This window comes from Astatotilapia calliptera, chromosome 2, assembly GCF_964374335.1.
Source record: "Astatotilapia calliptera chromosome 2, fAstCal68.1, whole genome shotgun sequence".
Taxonomy (NCBI): Eukaryota; Metazoa; Chordata; class Actinopteri; order Cichliformes; family Cichlidae; genus Astatotilapia; species Astatotilapia calliptera.
The window spans coordinates 6767536-6791201 of record NC_137423.1 but is presented as its reverse complement, the minus strand read 5'-3'; the positions used below and the strand labels follow the sequence as shown (position 1 = coordinate 6791201).

The following is a 23666-nucleotide window of genomic DNA, read 5'->3' as shown; positions in this document are numbered from 1 at the left end:
AATGCAGCATTAAAATAGAACTTACAAAGCATTGCATCAGTGCCTTCTACTGCCTGCAGAGTAATTTACTTAAGTACCTTTGGTACTGGAGTGTTGGAATGGAGTATTTTAAAGTCTTCTTTCACACCACTGTCAGTGGCACAGATGATCAAGCTTTAAGCCAAATTCAATGCTGATTTTGGTTCGCATTATGAAAAAATGGGGAACATCATACGCCTTACCCTTTAATTTCCACAAATTAATGTTTTCTAGTGGCAGACAATAAGCAGCATCGCATCTGAACAGACTCTGTTGAACTTTGAACTGTTGAACCACGGCTAAAAGAGGATTTTAATATAAAAGCATGATCCCCATTTTGACATAAACTGCCTGGATTTAGTGTTGGAGATAATTTTTCGAGTGTTGTCATCCTGAGGGCTCCCATCACTCTGTGTTAGAGACTCGATATTCATTAAGCCTCCTCTCACTGTTTTAATGAAGAGTGTTTCACTTAAGCTTCCCCTGTTTTACAGAACGTCTTTCTTAAAATCCCCCTTACACTACACAGGTTTGCAAAGGAAGGTTAGTTCACTTCTCTTTCTGAGTTAAAACTGCAATTCACTCACAATGGCTTAAATTTTGCGTTTCACAATGGTGAACTCACTTTTACTTTTAATATTTTCAAACAATTCCCTTGCCATTCTGTTTTCAAGATTTCCCTCAAACTGAACCTTTTTAAAAAATAATATTTTCTGCTCTAACTCAATATAGTTCATTTTGGCAGTCGACTGATATTTGGCTCAGCCCTGCAACCACGCTAAAAAAAAAGAGCATTTATTTCACAAAGAGCAGAGTTGACAGCGGTGTGTCTATTGTCTTGTCTCCATTAGCTCTGCTCTGCCCAGCAGGGTTCAGCCATAGATGATATGGTTTAGCTTGTGTCTCTGTTGAAAAGCCTCCCACCCAGACAACAGAGGAATCTGAAAATAACAAGCATATTTCATGTGCATGACCAGCATTTAGTTTCGGAATTCACAACAATACAACCCATGGGACTTGGCAGTTTCATTGCTCTTCCCCAACTCACTTATTTTCTAAATTAAATACACTTCTAGTAGTGCTAGCTAATAAAGCTAAATGTAGCTCAAACTTTTCCATTATATCCATGAGAAGTTCTATTTAGACTCAGTAACCATTAATCCTCCAAACTGGAGCTTTTGAGCAGCTTTTGGCCAGTGCACTGCCAAATTGTGAAACGTGGCTGGCTAAGCTGTGGACCGTCCAGGTTTGGCTCGGATCTAAAGACAGAGGAGAAGTTGGACCGAAGCCAGGCAGGCTGGAGAACAGCTAAAGCCTGGCCAGTGGACACAAACCATATGAATCCTCTGGCTCAAGCAAAACCGTACACAGAGGAGCTTTTCAGTGTTGTACAGCAAGAAATGTCAGGAGCTTTTTTTTTTAGGCTGTGATTGGTAGCAGGTTATAAAATTGTAAATGACATATATTTACTATGAAAAAAGAAGCCCGCACTGTTCCGTCTTGTAATATCCTATCAGTCTTTTTTTTTTTATTATCTCCACCAGTTTCTTTCATATCCACCTCCCTCTCACTGTCTGTCTTCTGTCTGATGCGGTTTGCTGACAGACGGCGTTCTGCCTTCATTATGCCCGTGGACTCTCTGACAAACCACGTGGCGTGACGATGTTTGTTGTCAAATGGTACAAATCAGGCCCACTCCGAGGGACCCGTGGTGAACTGACACGGATGCGGCCGTGACGGCCGTCAGCCGATAAGGCTCTATTGATTCAAACGGATCGCACCTCATCTGCGGGGGATTTATCAATGTGTCAATTGCCCACTAGCCAACCACAAATCACCAGCACGGGCCAGAACCTCGGGGATTTGTGGGATATCCAGAGGATTGGAGGGACAGCATAGGGAGGATCCTCAGTAAATAGCAACAGAGCTGTGGGTTAAGTGCTCGCATAAAGAAATGTCCATACAGGATTGATAGGCAGATGACACTAAGTTTTACTGTCTGTGGAAACACTCAACAATACGCCAAGTATGAGTATACAAAACGCAAATAAACGAATATATTTAGAACATTTTTGTTTACCATAAAGTACATAGAGATTTACACACGTGGCATGACCTCATTTTCTTTCCCTCTGTATCGTTCGGTCCTCACACCCTTAACATCTGTAAGTTTAACATGAACCATTCTCCCAGGAAGCTTTTGTTAGTCTCTATTTCTTCATTGTTGCTTCCAGCCTCTTGTGACAGAAAAGCCTCCAAGAGTGTAGGCGTGTCTGGGACCTGACCTTGGAGAATTGCCGATGTCTAAAACCCCATTCAACTCCTGAATACCACGTAGCGCAGCTGACTGGTGGGCCAAGAAAGTTTTGTTGTGAAAGACTCAAACAGCTTCAAGGTATCGAGGAGCATAACAACATAAAAGAAGCAAAAACTCACTGGGTGTCTGAGAATGATCTTTAGCAAGGTAGTGTTTGTTTTCATTGTACGGTGAAGGCCACTGACAAGTAACACATGTCAAAGTCTAATAAAAAATGCTTCTGGTGAATGATTGTCATTTTCACGAGTTCTGAGGCAATACCTTGACTGAAAATATCTATATAAATTTAGCTTCCTCCCGAAATGTCCATACTAGAATCCAACTAAGTGTTAATCTGGTAGATAATTTAATCACAAGGTTGATTGATCATCTAAGTTATTTAACAAGCATGCAAATATAAAACCTTTGCTGGAATAACTTGCAAAATATGAGGATTTCCTACTTCTAATCCCATTTAATTTAACTATAAACTGGAAATTTGGGGGGTTGGTCAGATGGACAAAAAAGGAACCTAATGATGCCGATACAGACTTGAATGTTTTGATGATTTCTATATTCTTTCATCAGCAAATCAAATAAACTGTAACCTAAATGCATTTCTACATTGAAAAAATCAGACTTCAAGAGCCTAAAGTGCAATAAAATTAAATATAAAATTTAATTTCCCGGTTTTGCAAATCATTGCCATTTGAACTGAAAGCGCAACAAAACCAAAGTCACAGCTTCCCCTGGAGCACAGGGCTGTATCTTTCAGGGAGTCCTCAGTGTGACGACGGAAAAACTCTCTTTTAGATTGCATAAACAACACCACTTTAATCATGTCAAGAGTGTCATCACACACCGATGTTTGATATCAATGCAGGCTTACCCTCCCGGGTTCTAAGTGTTTTTATATAATGCAGACCTAACGTGTTGCTGCATTTGGCCACCGTACAGCCACCAGCAGAGCATTATGCAAATTAAGAGAAATGAGTGCAGTGGGAGAGAAGTCATTGCCCTTGAACAGCCGGCGCACATTCCCGAGGAATGACCTTTCTACCCATATATGAAATAAGCAAAGATATTCCCATGTTGGGTTGCATGTCTGCCACTTTACTTAGGTATCTTTTCTAGTCTTCATTTTTCAGCGTTAGACATCACAGGCAGCAGTCAGAGGCATAGCTCAGATACCACTTATTGTGTTAAAGTGTCAGTTTAAGGTCAGGGTTAATACACAGAACTTATTTGTCTGCTGTTTTAAAGCAGGAAACATGAATGAATCAGAATTACTTCAACGCTTCTGGCTTTCACCCCAAAGGTGAAGGGGCAGGACTGATCCCCACAGCAGCAGTAATACAACTCTCCTGCTCAACCCTCCTGTTACCTCCTCCTCCTGAAACCTGCTAAAGACATTGGCAAAATCTTTAAAAATCAAGTTCTACACAACTGTGCTTTGAAAATGCCACACAGACAGAGTTTAAATGAGTAAAAGCACTGTGATCGTTTTTGTGGGACCTGTTGGTAACCACCTCAGCAATAGTTGTATTCTGGTTGCTTTCCCATATAACAGCAAAATTGTTGAACACCTATGTCATTTGCAGTTAAATTACCATGCTGTAACAACTACATCACTATTCACGGAGGAATTTCTGACACTCTGTTTCAAATCTATGAGGGTCTGGCTAGACTCTGGATATAAGACATTTATGTAAATTTTTGGGATTTTTTTTTTCAGTTAACCACCATGTTATCACAAACACAGGGCATGCAACTGACTTCATCTTATTGCCGTTTTATTGCTGTCTTAACACACTATTAACTGTTAACAGCAGCTGTGTCTGAATGGTTCAAGCCCCGGTCCCCATCTTTGAAGGAACCATTTCAAAGGCAGCAATATTTTAAGTTAATTGTGCACAATGGCAATATTTCTCCTACTACTGTTTTCCCTGTTGTCACTGTACAATGACAAACAGATTCAAAAAGATCCAATGGTCCTTTCACGGGTTGCTTGTATCAGAAGTATTGTTTCCCTTCTTTTTACAAGACAGAAAATAAACTTCACTTATCATCTTGTGTATCTGCCATGAGATTTAAGACCTTTACAAGAAATAAGTAGAAGCAGGCATAAGCTGAAAAATATGTCCCAACTTGGCAATTATACAGTGACACGTCAGATTTACCTTGTGATCCCCACGGGGGGTCTCAAACTAAAACCAGTTTCGAAAATACTAAATTAAAGGATTTCCTTAACTTTGGTTTTATTCGTTATAAGCATCTTGGATGTTTTATATATCCTTGGATTATTGATTATTTAAAAACACATGGTAATTAAAGATATTTCTTTGGAATCCTTGAATTTGTCATATAAAATGAACAAGCAAATATTCACAATCATTAGCTGTAGGTTTGCACATAAAAAAATGCTGAAATGTGCTCGTAAAACCTGCACAGCTGCCATGTTTAGTAACAACAAACATCAATATCGATGGAAAATGTTGAAACAACAAGATGCATGAATAAATGAGAAAGCACAAAAAGAAAATGATTCTTTACAACCATAAGAAATTAAAATAAACAAGAAAGTGCGGTTCCAGGTTCTGGTTTGGACGCACCAACACGGAGCTACCCATGCAGCCTTTCTTTCTCTCCACTGTGCTAATTAGACTAATAAACAAACAACAGGGAATAGTTCCTCAACACTGTGGAGCGAGACGCTTGATCGATACTGGATTTCATCAAATCCACTGGTATTGTTAAGTTTGTGCGTGTGCCCTCCTGCTGTTGTTAGTGCTCGCTTTGCAATCTCACCTGTTGCTCGTTCGGCTGATGAAACGAGCGCAATGACTGACGTGCTGCACTTGAAACAGGAACTTAGAGAACATAAGAAGTTTTTACAGGTCTTCACAAAACATATTAAGCTTTAATTCACTTAAATTTAATTAAAAGAAAAGACATTTTAAACTGTGAAATGAGCAAGGGAACGCTAAATAGGCTAAGTGATAGACTAAAATGAATTGAGTTAAATTAATTGTAGCTGTAAACTATAGGGATAGTGCAAAGTTTTATATTTGCTTTTATTTTCTTAATCACCTTTTCATAGACACACTCATAAATTTATCAAAAGAGATCTCAGGAAAAGCATTTCTAAACAAAAAAATGATAAAACACACAAATGTCTTAAGCACAAATTTCTATTTAAACTGGATATACAGTGCACATATTCATAACACTGTCCTTATTGTGTTAAAGCCTGAGCTCTTGTCACATTTCAAGCTAGATCGACAGTGAATGCGACTTCATTGGATTAGAAATGAGTCTGATGTTCTATGACTGAGAGCATAATCTGTAATAATCACTCAAAACCAACATTTTGTGTGTGCCAGCATAAGAAGGACGATGATAAATTTCTTGAAAATCAAATCTTCCTTTTGCAAGATCAGAGACCAGTGTAATACTCTTAGAGGCATATACATTCAGTGTCTTGCTTAGTGACACTTCCGGAGGGCTGGGGGCTTGTTTACATGCAATGTGTGAGCTTTAGTATCTGAAGGATGTTGTTTCATATTCATGCCTGGGAGATATAGAAGCTGAAGAAAAGGCATGCATGCCCAGGCATGTTCTCTGGCTAAATGAGCATATAAAAAAATATATAAATGAAAACAGTATGCAATCCAGAATAAGTCAGTAAATTCATCTCAAAGGAAAAACTACATCAGAGCGAACAGCTGATCAGCAAAATGACGAAACGCCCAGAAACTGGCGCAGAGCAGAAGCTGAAGTACAGTGTGCCTCCCTGAGTTCACTGTACCCACTGTTGAACCTTTTTCTTCTGTGGAGCCACTCAAACATTATGCAGCTAGAATTGCAGTGCTTTCAATAACACAACACTGCAAATCAGTGTTAGAGGACTAAGGAGCTCATTATTAGGTTTCAGTGTAAATAAAGACAGTGAATAATATTCTTATCAGCTTGTTTAATCAGTAATTACTATTCGTTTTTATATATTTCAGTAATTTTGTATATATTTCATTTGTAAACCTGTAGCTTATACAGCAAAATTTGTTCTAACTGTCAAATTTAAATATCCTTACATTGCCAAGACTCTGCTGTCTCTGCTGTCTTGAATCAAATTTAACATTAAACTTTAACACTGGAGTGTAACTACTTGGACATGGTCTTAAAAAAAGAAAAAAGAAAAGTGCTTCAAACAGACAACATTTTCATTCATTGCATTCTTTCTCAGGAAACATGACTAATTTTAAGCCCATCAACTGAAAGTTATTCAAGTTCAAAATTTCAACCTGTGACCTTTCCGTTTCAGGACAGCCTGCCTAACTACATCAGGGAGGCAGAACAACAGGACACGAACAGACTACAGACCCGTCTGTCTTCCCTGTTATCTGAGCAACACTGCAGCCTGGAAGGAACCATGGGAAAGGGCCAGGAAAAAGGTGGGTCTATTGTCTCAGCATCCTGCTGGATGTGACTGACGCTTGCGATTTGACCAGAGGTCTTTTTTTTTTTCGCTTTATATGATTTTCTGGAAACATCCTCTGAGAGCATCCCATTTGCAGTATAGCATTACTCATACACACACATCATATCCAAATTTGTCTACTTTAACAACTTACATTAAAAAAATTATGTTAAAATCAACATGTAAATAAACATATATATATGTAATATATGTAAAAATGAAATGCGGAGTCACATAAAGTACTTTATTATTAATTCATTGATATGCTTGATTTTAAGGCAGATAACCTTATGAAATGTCAGTTGCATCAGCTATACTACTTTTTCCACAACCCACAAATATAACCCCACTGCTTTACCCCAAAAGAAAAGAGGGAGATTATTACAAATATGAATGTCACATTTTAAATAAATACAATATTTTCCTCTTGTTCAAAGTTCAGCTTGACTTATGATTCAGTAGAAATATTTTTCAAGGAAAGGACCAAAGGGAGAGTTCAACCCATAGTTCAGTCTTGGTGATTTAGTGATCTAAAAAGTTTGATGAGTGAATATCACTGTGTTCTTAAATGAGATTTGTGCTTTTTACATATTGAAGTCCATATCTCTTACTTTAAAAGCACTTCACTTTAGAGGTTTAACGTCTTATGTTCATTTGAGTGGGTTTCAGTTTTCTTCTAGAGCCCAAAGTCATGTTTAAGTGGTGATTCTAAGGTGGCTGTGTGTGTGTGACTGTTTCTACTGTTAGCCCTTCGAATGAGTGTCAACCCCTTTGGGAGTACCCCCCATCTTGACCTGTGTCACATGTGATAGGCTTCAGACCCCATGGGTAACACACTTTTGGCTACGCTATTAATAAAATGGATGGACATATTAAACCTAAAAAACCTGTATTTGTTGTTGTTGTTTTGACCACTTGTGTCAGTTGAAACAGACTGTGACATACAGACAGGTGATAAATTAAAAAACTTGATCCGGTGGCTCTGTTATGCTGTCAGAGGCATCGGGCTCTCATGTTTTGAGTCCACTTGTCCCCTTGGAGAGACAAACCACTGCAAATCAATACTGAGACGTTCTGAGTTATCTCCCTTAGCTTATGATGAAACATTCCTGATGGGAGTGGTCTCTTCGAGAAAAAATAATGCCACCATCCACAGGGCCCAAGTGGTCATTGATGTGTTTGACGTGTGTGAAAATAATGTGAGTCATAAGCTATGACCTTTGCAGTCACCAGATTACAACCCAATTTGACATCTATGGGAGACTTTGGACCAACATATTGAGAGCACTCTTCACCATCATCACATAAATGCCAAATCAGGGAATAATGGATTTACAGATGTGGAGATTTGTAGACTTAGTTTCATTATGTTTAGGGTTTTTTGGGTTGTTATTTATTTTATTTTTTTACATTTTCCACTGGCCTGCTACTTGGTGCTGAGCAGGTGCAGTGGGTTGGTGGATATTGGCAAAAACTGCATTATAAGAACAGAAGAGTTGCAGGCTAGATAACTAAACAATGAGCCGGATCTCACCGTAGAACTCTCTAAAGCCAGGGGACCTAGAAACCCAATCCAATAATTAATTATTAATAACAATTGATCACTGAGACTAAACAACTGACATGTACTGTAATACGGTCTTAGCATAACAATCTTGATAATTCCTATTTTTATAGACATTATTTAATGGCAGGAGAAATCATGAAGACTTAAGATGCAGTAGTTTGTATGTTGTTGAGTTACTACAGTTACTTTGGTGTTATGCATTGTCTCCTGTGATCTTGCGTCCATTTCGTTATTAATAAAAAAAAAAAGTTTCTCCTCCAAGGATTCATAAATGTATCTTAATATCTAAGATAAATAACATTATGATTAGATTTAATTAATAAATAATTAATGTGTTTTTACACTGCAGGCTGTATAAAAAAAAAACACATTAATTACTCTCATCCTTAACGTTGTATAAAAGTGGACAGTGGACATCTCAAGAAAGTCCTTTTGTGTCTCTATTCAATGTTTTCACACCAGACAGCAGCTTTCTAAGGAATGAAATAATAAATAGACAAATGGTATTCAGCTATGACCAGTTTTCTGAGGAAGAGGTTACCATTTCTTTTCAAAACTATCACCCTGGCTGCTTCACCTTTTAGCAGTATTATTCTTTAATTAACCTAAGGGGATGTTAGCGGGGCGTTAACTAAGGGAAGCAGAAGCTAATGTGATTCAGTCCTTTCAGTGACTGGCAACATTATGAAAATCCAAAATGTTTTTGTTTTTAATGTTAAGAGCTCCGCAGCATTTTACGAATCCACAAAAGCAGATGTCTGTTCGTTGTCAATAAGGCATTGAATCACAATAACAACACATATTAGAGATTTGGTTGATAGAGGAATAAATAATAATGCTGTTTATTCCAAGTAAATAACAAATGGTGCACACTTATTTGAGCTATTTAGCTTTTTCTCCTTTGTTTTCCTTTTTCATGTGTAGGAGGAAGCATAAATGCAGCATAATGTGTTTATCTAGCTAAAAATGATCTTTAATTTGCCATGTATTTGATAATTGAATCATTAAAATCAACACTGTCAATCAGTGCTTTACATCTCATTAACTGAGATGCGACGCTTCACTGAGGGTGGTTTCAGCTGCAAAAGAGAATAAACATCTAAACATTTACAATGTAAGAAGAAGACGCAGATTTCACCAAACCAAATGACCAGATGTGGAACAAATTTCTAACAATTGATTTTACAGACTGTCCAGCAGTTTAAATCATCTAAAAAAGTGATTAAAACTCAGCTGTGTCACATTTAAAGTCTTGAAGTGACACTGGCTTGTTTTTCCCGATGGTAGATAAATCCAGCAGTAATGGTTCAGATAAGGGCAACACGATGTTCGACACTTCTCTGGTAATTACTCTCTGCTGGTTTCACACACATGCACTGCAAAAATGTTACCAAGTATTTATCGCTTCATTTTTGGTAAAGAACTTCTTTTTGTCTCCAATGGTGACCATAATTTACAAAAATAAACATCATGTTTTATTGACTATGATTTTAAACAGACAGAGCGATTTAAGTCATCACAAAAGTGTTAAGCGAGGGCACGCAGGAAGAGCTGTTTTCCCATAGACTTCGGTACAACAGAAAGACTTTTTGCAAGCGAAAGAGTCTCCCCCTGCTGGTCATTAGAAAGAATTCAGGTTTAATTCTGTCTAATTAATTCTCTCTTTCATTAAAAAAATGTGTGAGGTTAGAAACTACTTAGTAACCCTCTAATATCCCAACAAAGAAAGAGAAAAGAAACTGGGAATTTTCACAATTACCAACCTGGACTACTTAAAGTTGGACAAAGTTTTTAATATTGTAATAATTTGGATGATTAAAGAATGAAAGTTAGATGATTTTCAGCTGCCAGTGGAATAAAGCTTTCTGCTGTGGGGAAGGGGTTATGTATACTTTTGTGAATCTATCAATAACACTAAAAGAAAAAAGGGGCAGACAACTCTGGTGTTCCGTTATTGATTTAAGCTGACTAACTCTTGCCTTATGTTATTATTAATGATCAATAAAGCTTGAAAATACATTTCAAGATAACTTGAAGACAATGTAAACAACTGAATGAGATTATTGGGAAACTGCATTGTAGAAACAAAGTGCGGTTTGGCCCAAAATTGCCAAATCTATTTGATTTTGCTCCTCAAATATGATGACTCGCTACTTTGGCCTAAATTATAATACATTAAATATCAGTGGAAGACCTGGATGAATAAATAAATTGAAGGTCTTCCCATGTCCATTTTCACAAGTTTCTGATATTTTTATTTACCAAATGGTCGTATAAGGAGCGCGATCTGTGCTGAAAACAATCATTATATGCAATTTATGTCTTTTTTCTGTGAAAGCAACATGTGAAAGCCAATTTTCACTAAAAGAAATCATCAAGTGTGTTCTTGGTGGCTCATCTCTAATCCTTCTATGTGAACCTTACAGCTCAGTGCCAACTTGACCTCTACATCATAAACCTATTCATGTCAATCTGACACGTCGAGCTGATGGGAACAGATCCACTTTGCTCCTGACAGGAACAAGGGATTTGGCCATAATGAACACTCCAGTTCCTCCAGTTCCAAAGTCGAGCCAATGAGTCAGGTCTGTGGGGCCATTTGAATAATGAGAATGAGACTAACTATGTGCAATAGACACAAGAACCCAATGAATGGCCTGCCAATCACTGTTACTGATTGCTTGTCTATGTGCTGAGGAAGAGTGTGACCAACAGAGCCAATGTCAGCAGCAGCGGCAGCAGCAGAGAGGTCTCTGAACGCAGCCCTGTAGCTACTATTATCGCACCTCCATTAAAATGCTTTTGTTTTCCTTCTGTTTCACTCTCTGTGTTGTAGTTTTACTTACAGTGTTATTTTGTGTCTCCGCTCTCCGCCGCTGAATATTAATGTCCTCTATGCTAATGGCCTTACAGCAGCTGAGGTCGACCAAGCTCCTCCTCTGAATGTTAATCCGCTGCCTCATTTGCATACGCTTAAGTGTCAAATTCCCCCACAAATCACTGCAGCTGCCTCCGTACGACGAGGTCTGCGGCCCCCCCGAGCGACAGCACAGAAACAATGTGGTCACACCGTATGCATAGCATCAAATCCACATCAAAGACTGTTTAGATTGCCAGGTCACAGCGGGTTCACATTGTGTAAAATGAAGGTAATGGGATAGCAGTCAGCCCCGTGCAGAAATACAGCCAGGCAGGTAATAAGTATGAATGGAGCAGGTAATAAGGTTGGGATAGAAGCAGACCCCGAGTCATCTGAGCAGCAGGACTGTTTTAGCTGCAGCACAGTTATCAGTTCAAAGGTGAGCCCTGATCCGAGACAAACACACAGGACAGGTTGTGTCGTTAGCGTTTATTCCTCCTTATTTCCATGTGTGCCTCTGGGTGCATGGCAGGTGAAACGGCTGCTACTGAGAGGGGGGATAAAAAAGTTCCTCGGGATTACAAAGATAAAAGTATTTGCTGTGTTAACAAGCCTAATGCTGACAACATGACATATCTGTTATCAGCATTCATGTTACAAATCAGAATTCACGGGGAACTGTGTTGAAAATCAATCATTTTCCACATTCTCAATTCAGCTTTGTTGCTTTTGTTCACACTTCACTTAATCCAACTGCTTTTTTTCTTTTTTAGTTAAAATAATTGATTTAAATAGATTACCTTTGTTGCAAATTTCCCCTCTCCTTTTGGTGTTTTCAGACAGTTTATAAACTAGAAATCATCATTAATTAATCAAAGAGAACAGTTTGCATTGCCAGTTGCAGGTCTGACATTATCATCACTGTAGTACAGCTGAAAAGATTAGTTTAATGATTTGTGATTATCAAAAATGAATCCAGCAAATATTCTGATAATAGATGAATTTTTAGCTTTCAAATCAGAGGCGACATGCTGCTTTTCTTTAAATATGTGACGATAAACAGAACAGCGTTTGGTTCTGAAGCGCTGTTTGAATTTAAAAAAAAGTGATTTATGTCAAACGAATTTAGCAGAGATTCATTATTTAAACTTAAAATGTTCTCCAGTATAATAGTTACTGGCACTACATCCATGATCACTACAGCAAAGATGAAAGGATTAGCTCAGTATTGAAAAACTTCTACATAGTATTTAGTTACTACTTAGCTAATTAATTATTCATTTTTAAAGCAAACTGAAGCTGAAACAATACACCGATGGGACGATTTCCTTTTCTGAATTACAGTAAACTAAAGAAAAGACATTGGATGGAAATTTTTCTAATCAACTGACTGAATAATTGAGAAAGAAAACAAATGTCATGCATATATATCTGTGTGTGTGTTCTCTACCTAAAAGTGCACCTTGAAGCCAAACTAAACAAATCAATGCATATGGTTTCATTTAAGGGGTTGCAGGTAACAAACCCATAAATATGGAAATATGTACAGCCTAGAGTAAACTACAAAACAGAAGAAGAGAAACTGATAACAAACACTCTAATGCACTAAACACAACCAAAGCTGATAAAAGACGCTGCTGTACCTTTGCAGTCCATGAGGCAATACTGCATGTTAGACAGTAATCCCAAGGAATAAAAATAGTCCGTGTAATTTTATCAATTTGCTTTTCTTCCCTTGCATGAAGGTTTTTTCTATAGATTTCACTAAGTCGTACAGACTTCCTCTCAAGGTAAGTAAGTCTCCTCTAAGTGTCAAGTCCTTGAGTCCTGCGCCTGCCAGTGGGAGCTGCAGTTGCACCATGAGCCAAGCAAATTCAAACGCACACTCATGAATAAGACAACTGGAAGTATTTCTGACAGAAGACTAACTTCAGACGAATCCTTCAACACTTTTTAAAGGTGATGCCACACTGAGGCTTAGTCAGCTCCCCTATTAAAACCCTACTTAAAACGGCAGGAATGCAAACTATAGTGAGTCATTTTGGCTCGACGGTCTGCCAGCAAGCGCGATATTAAGTACGCTCGGAGCTATTCTTATTCTTAACAATGGCAGTTCTTTCACGATATTAAGCATCTTTACTCGGGTGATAATTCTGACAAGACTGCTGTTTGCAAGCTTGAAATCGTTTTGACAGGATCAACAAAATATAGCAGCAGCCCCAGTCAAATAATGTCACTTCATACTAAAATCCAGCAGAAGTAGCCAATATCGTATGTTCTTTTGGGTGATTTTACATGTTCGGTGTCATATGCTGTACATCAAAACAACAACAATAAACCCCTTCTACTTCTCACGACAGGTTAAGAAGGGTTTTCATCCTGGAGACAGTGGCCACAGACATAAAATGCAAATATGCAGTGCATAAACTGACACATTACATCTGTTCAAATCTCTCTAGCAGGTTGAAAACAAGAGATTTCATGTATACTCTATATCAGTGATCAGTGCTGACGGTAAGTTAATTTAGTTTTATTACGATTTGTTAAAAAGTCTAACTACTGATCCCATACAAATAATGTAAAAATGCGGGAAGACACAGTGTCCATTTCTTTGCCTGTGATGACTTTTTGGCAGCAAAATAATGACATATTTCTGTTCATGCATGGCTCATATAACACATGAATATTTCTTTAATTGGTGTAGTAGGATTCCCTTATGCAAAGGGAACAGTTCATTCTTTTTTTATATAGTTTTAATAAGGTCAGAAGAAGACAAAGACGCATATTTAAAGGAAGAAATAACACATTTTTGGCAATTATTCTTAGAACAGTGTCATCTGTGGGCTTCCAACCAATACATTTTCAAAACTAAAAAACTCCCTCCATAAAACAGCAGTTAACTATTCGCAGTTTGGCTATTAAACTCTGAAGGACATGGATCCGCAAAATCTGCTAGCAGCAAAATCTCGATAAAATATTCCTTAAACTATCCAGCAGGACAATTTGGCTGTATTCTTTTAAGAGGGAGAGCGACATCCCAAACTTCCTGTTTTGTAACAACACCAGCATGACCCTGCACTGCTCTTGTTTCTAAATGTATTCTGACTTTTAAAGTTGTCTTGGAGGAGATGGACTGAGTAGCAAGCAGCCCAGTGATAAAACAAGCAATAGAATGACCCTTCAGGCACGCATCATCATCATTAGGACACCAGCACCGGCTAACCGCGCTTTACAGGAAGTAAAAGGCTCCAGTGAGTCTGCTTGATGAAGAATGTATAATATTTCCACTCTCAGTCTTAGTTAAGGCAAAATAGACATTATGCTGTATATGTAGATTTGTAGAGGGAGATTTCTTTTACAACCTTTTTCCTTTACCACGTATACAATAAGTTTTTTTTTCTTCTTAAATGACAGCGGCTACTTTGCATTCATAAGGATAATTACTACATAATTTTGTTAAAAGCCTGAGCTGAGCTGCGTTACACATCTGGATGCAAACAAATTGCAAAACTCGAAGCATTTATTTCGCTTCTATAAGACACTACTCCTTCCTCATTACATTCACCACCTGCATTTTAATTGAACAATAAGAACATCGCAAAAGAGAAGACATATGATACACCCTCACCATGGAGTGAAGTGAGAAAAAAGATGAAGTAGGAAGCGAACATACAATGAACACCGGCAGAAAAAAAAAGCAACTAATTATGTTATCATGCAATTATATAATTTAGTCTGAGGAGAGGTAATGGTGTAAATTGCTATGTGCCTGTACAGTGTGTCTATATTCTCAATGCCATGTTTGTCCGGGCTGTATACGAGTCCGGCGTTGCTTTAAAATAAATGTCTTGTAATGTCTGTGTATGAATCTGAGATTGCTCATGTGTAAGTGCGTGTGCCGTTTGGTGCGTGTGCATATGTGTGGTACAGGAGTTGAGGTCCACTGGGGTTTGGACCACTTCGTATGAATAATGCATCAGACTGGGCCATTGCATCTCAGCAACATTGCCTTGGTCTGCTTAAAGTTGCAAGTTCCTCTTTAGGAAAGTCAGCACCATTCTGCAAGCTGCTGCAGTAACTCAGCCGGCTTTGAAGGTTTTTCTAAAATAACAGTAAAAACATCACATGAAATAATTTAATGGGCATGTTTCTCAGTTTAAAATGTCTCGTGGGATTCAAATTCTAGTCTAAAAGCTTCAAAAGGCAACAAGAAGTCAAATTATTTGAAACAGTAAATATTTAGAGGTAAAACTATTAGTTGCTTGGTTGACAAATAGCAATTAATTGCTTTAAATGTCTTCCAGCTTCTCAAATGTTGTTTGTCTGTTTTTTCTTAACATTTTGTGATAGTAAACTGAAGATCTTTGGGGTATTAGACTGTGGGTCAAAAAAAAAACATGGCATTTTTAAGAGGTTCCTTTGAGCTCTGGGGAACTGTAATGAGAGTTTTTTTCTAAATTCTAACATACCACTGACGGAATTATTCAGTCAACTAAAAAGTACTGGTAAAAAAAAAAGTATATTTATGACAATTTTTTTTTGCTTGAGCCGTAATATTTATATTTACAAATGTGTAGCCAGGCTATTAAAAGATGATATTTATCATATTTAGCTTTTTTGTTGTCCTCTAATGATTGTTTGCGAGGAGAACTTGACATGTTGGATGAACTTTTTATCTGCAGATTTACACATTTGTGATTACAGAACAGATGCTGAAGACAGCTGCTCCCAATACAGTACAACTCAGAAAGGGATCACCAAAAGTTCAGTCTGAATGACACTGTATGCCACACACACTTAGCACCCAATGAGATGAAGCATCAGCAGACTGACATGAAAGGAATTCACCCCATGCAATCATAAATGTGCAATCAGGGCCACTTTCATTCACAAAATCTAATCCGCAGTGATGAATCTGTGTCCTGAACAGGCAGACCAGAAACGCTCCACTTCAGTGGACAAACTCTACTCCACTCCACATGGAAGAAACATATGCAAATATGCAAACACCAGGCAAAATGTAAATGTATGCAAATTAATTAAATCCAATGAAAAGGCTACTTTGCCTCAGTCTGCATAGCCTATTTGCATAGTCTTTGTGGACTTCTTATATTTTCTGGGATTTTTTTTCAAACTTTGTTATGATTAGCCTTTACGTAACTTTCTCTTAGAAATGTGCCACATTTTAGAACCACAATCACAGCCGTGATTTAGCTTGGTGCCCTGATTAAAATATTTAAACTGGAGACCTCAAATGTTTAAAGTCTACTTTTGTTGATTTTCTTACTTTTATTATTACAGCTCATCCCAACCTCAGGTGACTTACTTGGATGACAGTAAAGCCGCGAATTTTTAACAGGTTAATTGGCCACGTGAAAGCAAAAGGACCTCCTCCACAAATCAGCATTTCCCAACTTCAAATTAAAATTTTAGGACTAGAACAATTTACTTCTGAGGACGTCTATTTCTTGTAACGTAGACTACAGACAGAGCCTGTTTACTTTCACCTTAGGAATGTTTGGTACTTTGGCATTATATCCGTATCTCCTGCCTGACGGACCTTCTCGGCTCATCTTTCTCTCCCGGACCGGCATCTCGTCCCTCCTCTCCAACCCGCCACCCTCTTACCGGTACCTCGACCTAAACGGGACCGTGTAGCGGTTACGTCCGGTCGGCTCACCTCTGTGCGCGCCTGCAGCCGCTTGTTCATCTCGTAGATCCGATACTCGGGCTGGATCATGTAGGGCGAGTGTCTCCTGTAAAAGGGTCCGAAGGGAGAAGAGTAGAACGGGTCGTGGGTTGGGTTGGACATGGTGGCTCCTGGCACGGCGCGATTTCAACATCCAGCGGGCACAGCAGCGCACATGGGAGTGCGATGCTCTCCGAAGACCCCCAGTTGGAAGCAGCCGCTGTCGAGGCTGAGCTGCACTCTGCAAGTTGGCCTGCCTAGTTCGCTGCTATAGCGTGGTGCTGGAGGAGGGAGGAGGGAGGAAGGGGAGCAGGAGAGGAGGGGGAGGAACGGTGGGTAGGAAGGGGGGGCAGGATTGAAGGGGGAGGAGGGAAGTCGTTTCCTGTTCCCTCAAGACCTACACTCAGTTTTGCACTCTTGCAAAGTTCAAGTAAGATCTCTATGTTCATGTGTGTATGTGTTTCGTTATTTCCTCTCGTAAGTAATTCTGCGCATGTTATTAACAAAAAAGCTCTATTCTTTACCTAATATTAAAATATTTCTTCAAAGTATTTCCCAACGTATCAGATTTTAAGTATGCCTGCCAACACTGGCTGAATAAAGCCTAGTGCTGGTAGGATTCAGATGCATGAAGCAATGCATGGGCATCAGTTGCAACAACAGTGCAAAGGCAGGGCATTTAAAGCATGCTTCACACACAGAGGTAGTAAAGAGAAATCTAAAGAATATAAGACACTAAATTTAAAGCAAAAACGAGCGAAATTTAGAGTTAAAACACCAATGCCTGCTCTTTCACATATAATATATTGACTAGAATAACAATGCTGTCTGTTGACAGAGGTGCAATATCGATTGCAAATATAGCTCTTGGTCATGTTTTGACTGAAAAAGAGGTGAGAGTCTGTTGCAGCATAGGGTCAAGCATCTTCATTTTTAACAGTATCATCTCATATTATATTCTTTGCAGCAAGCTGCCTCTTGCAGTAAAAGCCGCAGATTTTATAAAAATACAGTTAACTCTTTTTTTTAAAGCATTCAGTTCATATTCATTTATGTAGAGCCAGTTCAAGACTACAGATGTCTCCAGGTACGTTATTGTACGATAAAGACCCTACAATATTAGGTAAAAGGCTAAAATATCCCTACAGAAAATGTGTGAAGAGATTATATTTAAATCAGCCAGTTTTATTTCTGAAATTAAAAATACATTTTATATTGACCTTGGCTGGAACTAAAATGTATCTTTTAAAAATCCTAAGCCATAATTTGTCTGAGCTCCAAGAACTGAAGGTGTGAAGCCTCACGGTAATTGATGACAGCATACAAATGCTGATGAGGCTGCACACTAAACAGTCCATTTTATGTGTAGCATGATTTCATAACATTGTATTGACTGTGTTGCCTCTGGCCAGTGCTGCTAATGACAGAATCTCCCCGACTAGTTATGTACCAAGTGGCATCATTTGTGATTAAAGGAAGGTAGGAAAGTGTTTTCTTTTTCCCTGCTGCTTCAATGTCCCTCCAATTCTTAATGAAGCAAAAGCTGAACTTATGAACATGTCAGGATTGTCTTTTCTTTCAGTAACTATGTGAACAGTGGCTTGCTAATCCATCTGGTTTAAAGACACAGTGTGTAGGATATTTTGATGGATGAAATTTCCAGTTTAATAGCCTTCAGTGTTTGTACTGTGAGAGACAGCTAATATGAGTAATTAGAATATGAGTATAGACTATGGTGTTTTTTTTAATCAATTAACTTCACACAATGTGCAGAAAACAGAGAAATCTAAATCAAATGAATATTTGACATGACCACCCGTTGGCTTTAAACTGGCAGTAGTACAAAACAGCAGTTTGGAGAACTTGCCACAGTGACGATGGGAATGGATTTAGGCTACTGGCAAAAGACAAAGAGGAACAAGAGATGGCCCTGGTGTCTTCTATGTCTTCATCTAATCCCAATCTGAATCCATAATGTTGAGATCGGAACTCTTTGGGGGTCAGACCATCTGCTCCAGCACATCTTGTTCTACTTGTGGCTCAAGCTAGCTCCTTGTGATTTCAGAGTTCCTCATTTAGCCAGGAAATGGATTTGGGAGTAATCAGACAACTTCTTTTTTTGCATAAAGAACCTACGCTCTTAAAACAGGGATTTGAACACACTTGTTACAACCACGATTTATATATATAATATCCAAGTTCCCATTAAATTTAGCAAAGCCAGCTGGTTTATGCTAAATTAATACTTGCAGAATTTGCACGTTATGAATGCTATTATAAGATTTTTACACAGAATTAGCTGATAATGAGGAACTTGCTTTACTTAAAGTGGTGGTTTAGTGGTGCAAATATGCAGCTGCTTGCTTAGCTTTTATAGCCCCGCCTTATTTCCCTGCTTATGCCTTAACATAAAAAAGCAAATTCTGCACATATAGTTTGTGTTTAATGTTTTTTGTAAAGAACATCCAGAATAAATGGCACTGTTGTTAAATGTTATGTTGTGTTTTCAATATGTAGTTTCAATGCAAAGATTCCAGCTGATGCATGCAACGAAGGAGTTAAAAACATCTGAACTTTAATCAACACTTTTTCTTGACTCTGTGTTCAAAAGCCCGTCAGCTGTCTGACTTCCATAGACCGTGGATTCCCCTTAAAATGTTATTAAAAGATCTTCTAAAAAGCTTTTAGAAAATCATCAGAGTTATTTTGGGCGTGTGTGTGTGTGTTCACAATCACTTTTGCCTGTTTTATCATTTCTCTGAGTTGGTGACTTCTAAAATATCCCAGATGAAGGTAGTACAATAATTGGTTACATCTCTGCTGGTTTGAATTGGCATGGAAATGTATAATCCCAATTAGGCATTGTCTATCTTATATATTTATTATTCAGGGAATACAACTAGAGTTTAATGGTGATCGCTATATGCACAGGATCTATTTATAATTCACAACATAACTAGTTAGCAAATTATGACACAGGGACGGTCAATATCATATGGCAAGGAGCACTATATGCAAACAGCAAAACACAGATGGGCTCTAATTTATTTCAACATTTTCACAGTACAATCCATGCAACACATTTCAATAATATCGTTTACTGTGACAGTATGTGTTACTAACATGTTGAATTTCCAAACCAGGCACACCAGTGCTTTGACGATCTTTTCTTGGCACACTGATTAAGATTTCCTCCATGTTCGCCTGCGTGACAGATTAGGCCTGTGCTGCAAAGTAGCCACAAGAATCTAAAAATAAACAGACACTCAGGCCAGACATAACGTTGCAACCAAATCTCAAATTAACTGCCCACACTGGGAATTAATGAACAGCATTTATGAAGTCTGACTTTTAATCCAAAATGGCTGAATGGGGAGAGGCAGTCTGAATCGAGTGAGATAAAAGTTGTAATCCAAATGCCTCAGGCATCCGGTTGGGTAATTAAAAAAAAAGTTTGAAAAATCTATTAATAAACCTTTAATTAAAAACTACATTTTTAATATCTCAAGACCTTTTCAATTGACATTTCTAACAGGATTTGGTTGCCCGCCTAAAGCGCTTACCACTCGAGTGTGGCTGCAATACAGTACATTGAAGTGAACAGCTCATTTAACATATTTCAGTATTAATTTGGTTGTATAGTACATATGATAGTAAACACAACCTACACCAGTGGTGGTGTAGTGAGCAAAAGACTATTACTGAAAAAAGTACTAAACAGAATGAAAAAAACATTTTTGCTCTGACCTTTTTTTTTTGAAAATCCACAAGAACATCACAAAAAATAATTCAGTAAATTTAAATGACCTAATTCACCATAAAGGTCTTTGGAAACAGTGCCATCAAGCAGCCGCAGGTTGATATGATCCATTTAAATTTTTATTAATAGATAAATAGTAAGGTTTAATCAGATTTCATTAAAAGCCATAAAACAATAACAATGCTATCCTATCAGACTAAAATCATGAAAAAGCAAATGAATGACATGACGAGTTATTACTACTTTTTTGTGTTTATTTTATTTATTGTTTTTCATTTTGTGCTATGACCGTCTCTCAGGTCTAAACTTTTTTAAAATGCATGTGGCTAACATCCATGTTGGTCATTAAAACAAAAGATCAAACAGGCAACTTTAGCCTACAAATGATCTAAAACACATTTGCAATTTGTGTTCACCAGCTCAAGTTATTCCAAATAAGGATGCGCAGTGTTTCCCAGCACACATCAGCTGATGGCTCAGCTGATACCACATATCTAGATAGTATGTGCTATTTAAGCTGCCTTAGCCTACCCACAGCAACTACAAGCAGCTTTGCAACCCACTTTCAGCTGAGGTCCTGCTTTCACATTGTGTCTAACTTAATCAGTGTAATAGTTATTATCATTGCTGCCTGTTTTGTTATCTGCTGGGTCCTTCCATACATCCACATAGTAGAAAGCGACACAGCTAAATGTAAAGTACTGAAATAGCAAAGGAAATAACAGAAAATAACAATCATCATTCAAAATAGTTTATATTTCTATTATTTACAGTATCTCAGCATGCGTGCTATAACTTATTTTGCATTAGTTGGATGCCATATTGTAGTAAATCTCTGTGTTGTGTGTATAGATCCCAATAGAAATGTAAACAACTTGGGACTGCAGAGTCACAGAGAGAGAAAGTAAAATGGAAAGTGTGACTTAACACAGTGCACCGATGCTGACTCAGAGCCTTTATTTTACGCCTGGAATTTAATTGTCATCTGTATTTGGATATTTTACTTGGATAGGGGGAAATGCCTGCTAATGCAACATGTAAATAAACTCGGAATTAGCATCAGAATGTGATCAGACTGGACAAACTACATTCGAAGGTGGTTAAGCTAGCACTGTGATTAGATATCAGAAATGCAGTCGGTATAGTTTGACCACATTAAAAAGAAAAACTTGAGGTCATCTTTCTCCCCCTTCTTCAAACCAAGCTACAGGTAGAGGCGTTAAAGATGTTCAGATACTATTTTCAAAGACTGATCACATGGTTACAACAAGTCTAAATGGAGTTTTGAATCCATTATTTCTAAACAACCTCAGTGTAAATGAGCTGACGCCATATTTCTGTGACTGTATCTGTTATTTAATTTTATTTACAGCATATTACACTAAGAATCTAGAAGATAAATGCTGTTTTATGTATAACCTCTGACAACCTTTGACTCAACACAGAAGGATGACTGTTCAGAGGTGGGAATGTTTGAATGTTTGACCTTAAGCTCTACAGTTTCTTTGTTCTCCAGAAAGTTTAGTTCAAAATTAATCATGAGGGACTCTTTTATTTTCCAGCTATTAATTAACACAAGTGATGTATGTGTTGTCTTTGCGGAGGAGGACATATTTTAGTGCTGGTCAGTGAATTAAAACATTGTTAATACTGTATTTGACTTCTGTATCCTGTACTTTGTTTCACATACTTTTGTGTATTAACTTTTAATCCTATTCATGCCAAGTTTTTTTCACCTTCAGGGAAGTTGAATTGAATTAAATTGAACTTCACTGAAAGGAAACCGAATGTACCTTGAGAGTTTGTTGGATGTTTCAAGCCTCGGCCATTTGTTAAGTACAGCAGATGCATCAAGGATGTAGAAGGAGAGATGCTTTTAGTTGTGAAACAGCAAGTGAGGGAGACAAAACACTTGTGGATGAGAATGGAAATGGGTCAGGACACATATAGACACTGTGCTTCTGCTGGGTTCCCTCTTGGTGTTACTATGGTAACTCACCCTATCTCCCTACCTACCTACCTGCCTTTAACGCACAAACTACACACCTTCGCAGCTGTGCTACAGGTTTTGCACCTGAACGCACCGACGCTGCTCCTGTTCGGAAGAACCCAGCACCACGTCTTATCCTGTTTCACAGCGAAGCGTGAAAATGTTAAGTTGTAGCTGTGTTTGATGAAGCTTCTGCTGGTGTAAACAGTCACACTCGTTTGAAACGTGAAACATGTGCCAACACGCACAATGTTTGGGAGTAATTTGAAGCCGGCGGGAAGAGTCTGATTGTGGTATTAATAAAAGGAGCTCACTAGTGATTGACAAGGTGTGATGAGACAAAAGACCTGATAAAAATAGAGCAGAATTTCATAGCGAAACACACAAATAAACTACTGTAACCAGCTAAGTAACACCACCTGAGGAAAATGCTTCTCCTATCTAACTGACCAGAATTAAGCTGTTCGTAGACCCCACTGAAAGTAAAACTCACAAACTCAACTGTGAACACTAGGAAGTGTGTCCCCTATTTTGAGCACACAACTGTTTTCCAAATATGGATGAAATATACCCCGGATGCTGGAGCAGCAACTTCTATGGTGGAATCTCATTAGCATCGTAATAGCTTCCAGGCTCATTTGCATTTTGCCGTGAGTGATTTTTCCCCCCCTCGCTCTCTTTCCTCTTCGCTGCTGGATGGAATAATAATAAAAAAAAGAAGTAAAACTTTAAAGCACCATATTTTATTTCATTATTTAAGTTAAACAAATTGTAATTGAAAAGCACTTTTCAATTATGCTATTTCCTCATACTGGTGACAAATGAGTCTTACAGTTGTGTCAAGCAATTATAGGAAGACACACAAATCTACAAACTAATATTTGCATACAGGGATGACAAATTAGTGTAAATAGATTAATACATGAAGTAAATGGTTTTAGTTCTATTTCAGAAGAAGCCAATATGTGCATAGGTGCAGGGTAGAAATATGTTTGCAGTAGCATCCTGA

At 38.1% G+C, this 23666-nt stretch overlaps 1 protein-coding gene across 4 annotated transcripts in view; it reads right to left on the bottom strand.

Annotated features, from left to right (window-relative positions):
* ldb2a (LIM domain binding 2a) overlaps positions 1–17162 on the bottom strand; it is a 110732-nt gene extending 93570 nt beyond the window's left edge. For all 4 annotated transcript variants that reach the window (XM_026183047.2, XM_026183056.2, XM_080304782.1 and 1 more), the window contains exon 1: positions 16899–17162. In XM_026183047.2, the coding sequence (XP_026038832.1) occupies positions 16899–17030 (132 nt within the window). In that variant the 5' untranslated portion in view covers positions 17031–17162. The remainder of the gene's footprint in view (positions 1–16898) is intronic.
* Positions 17163–23666: the final 6504 nt, after the last annotated feature.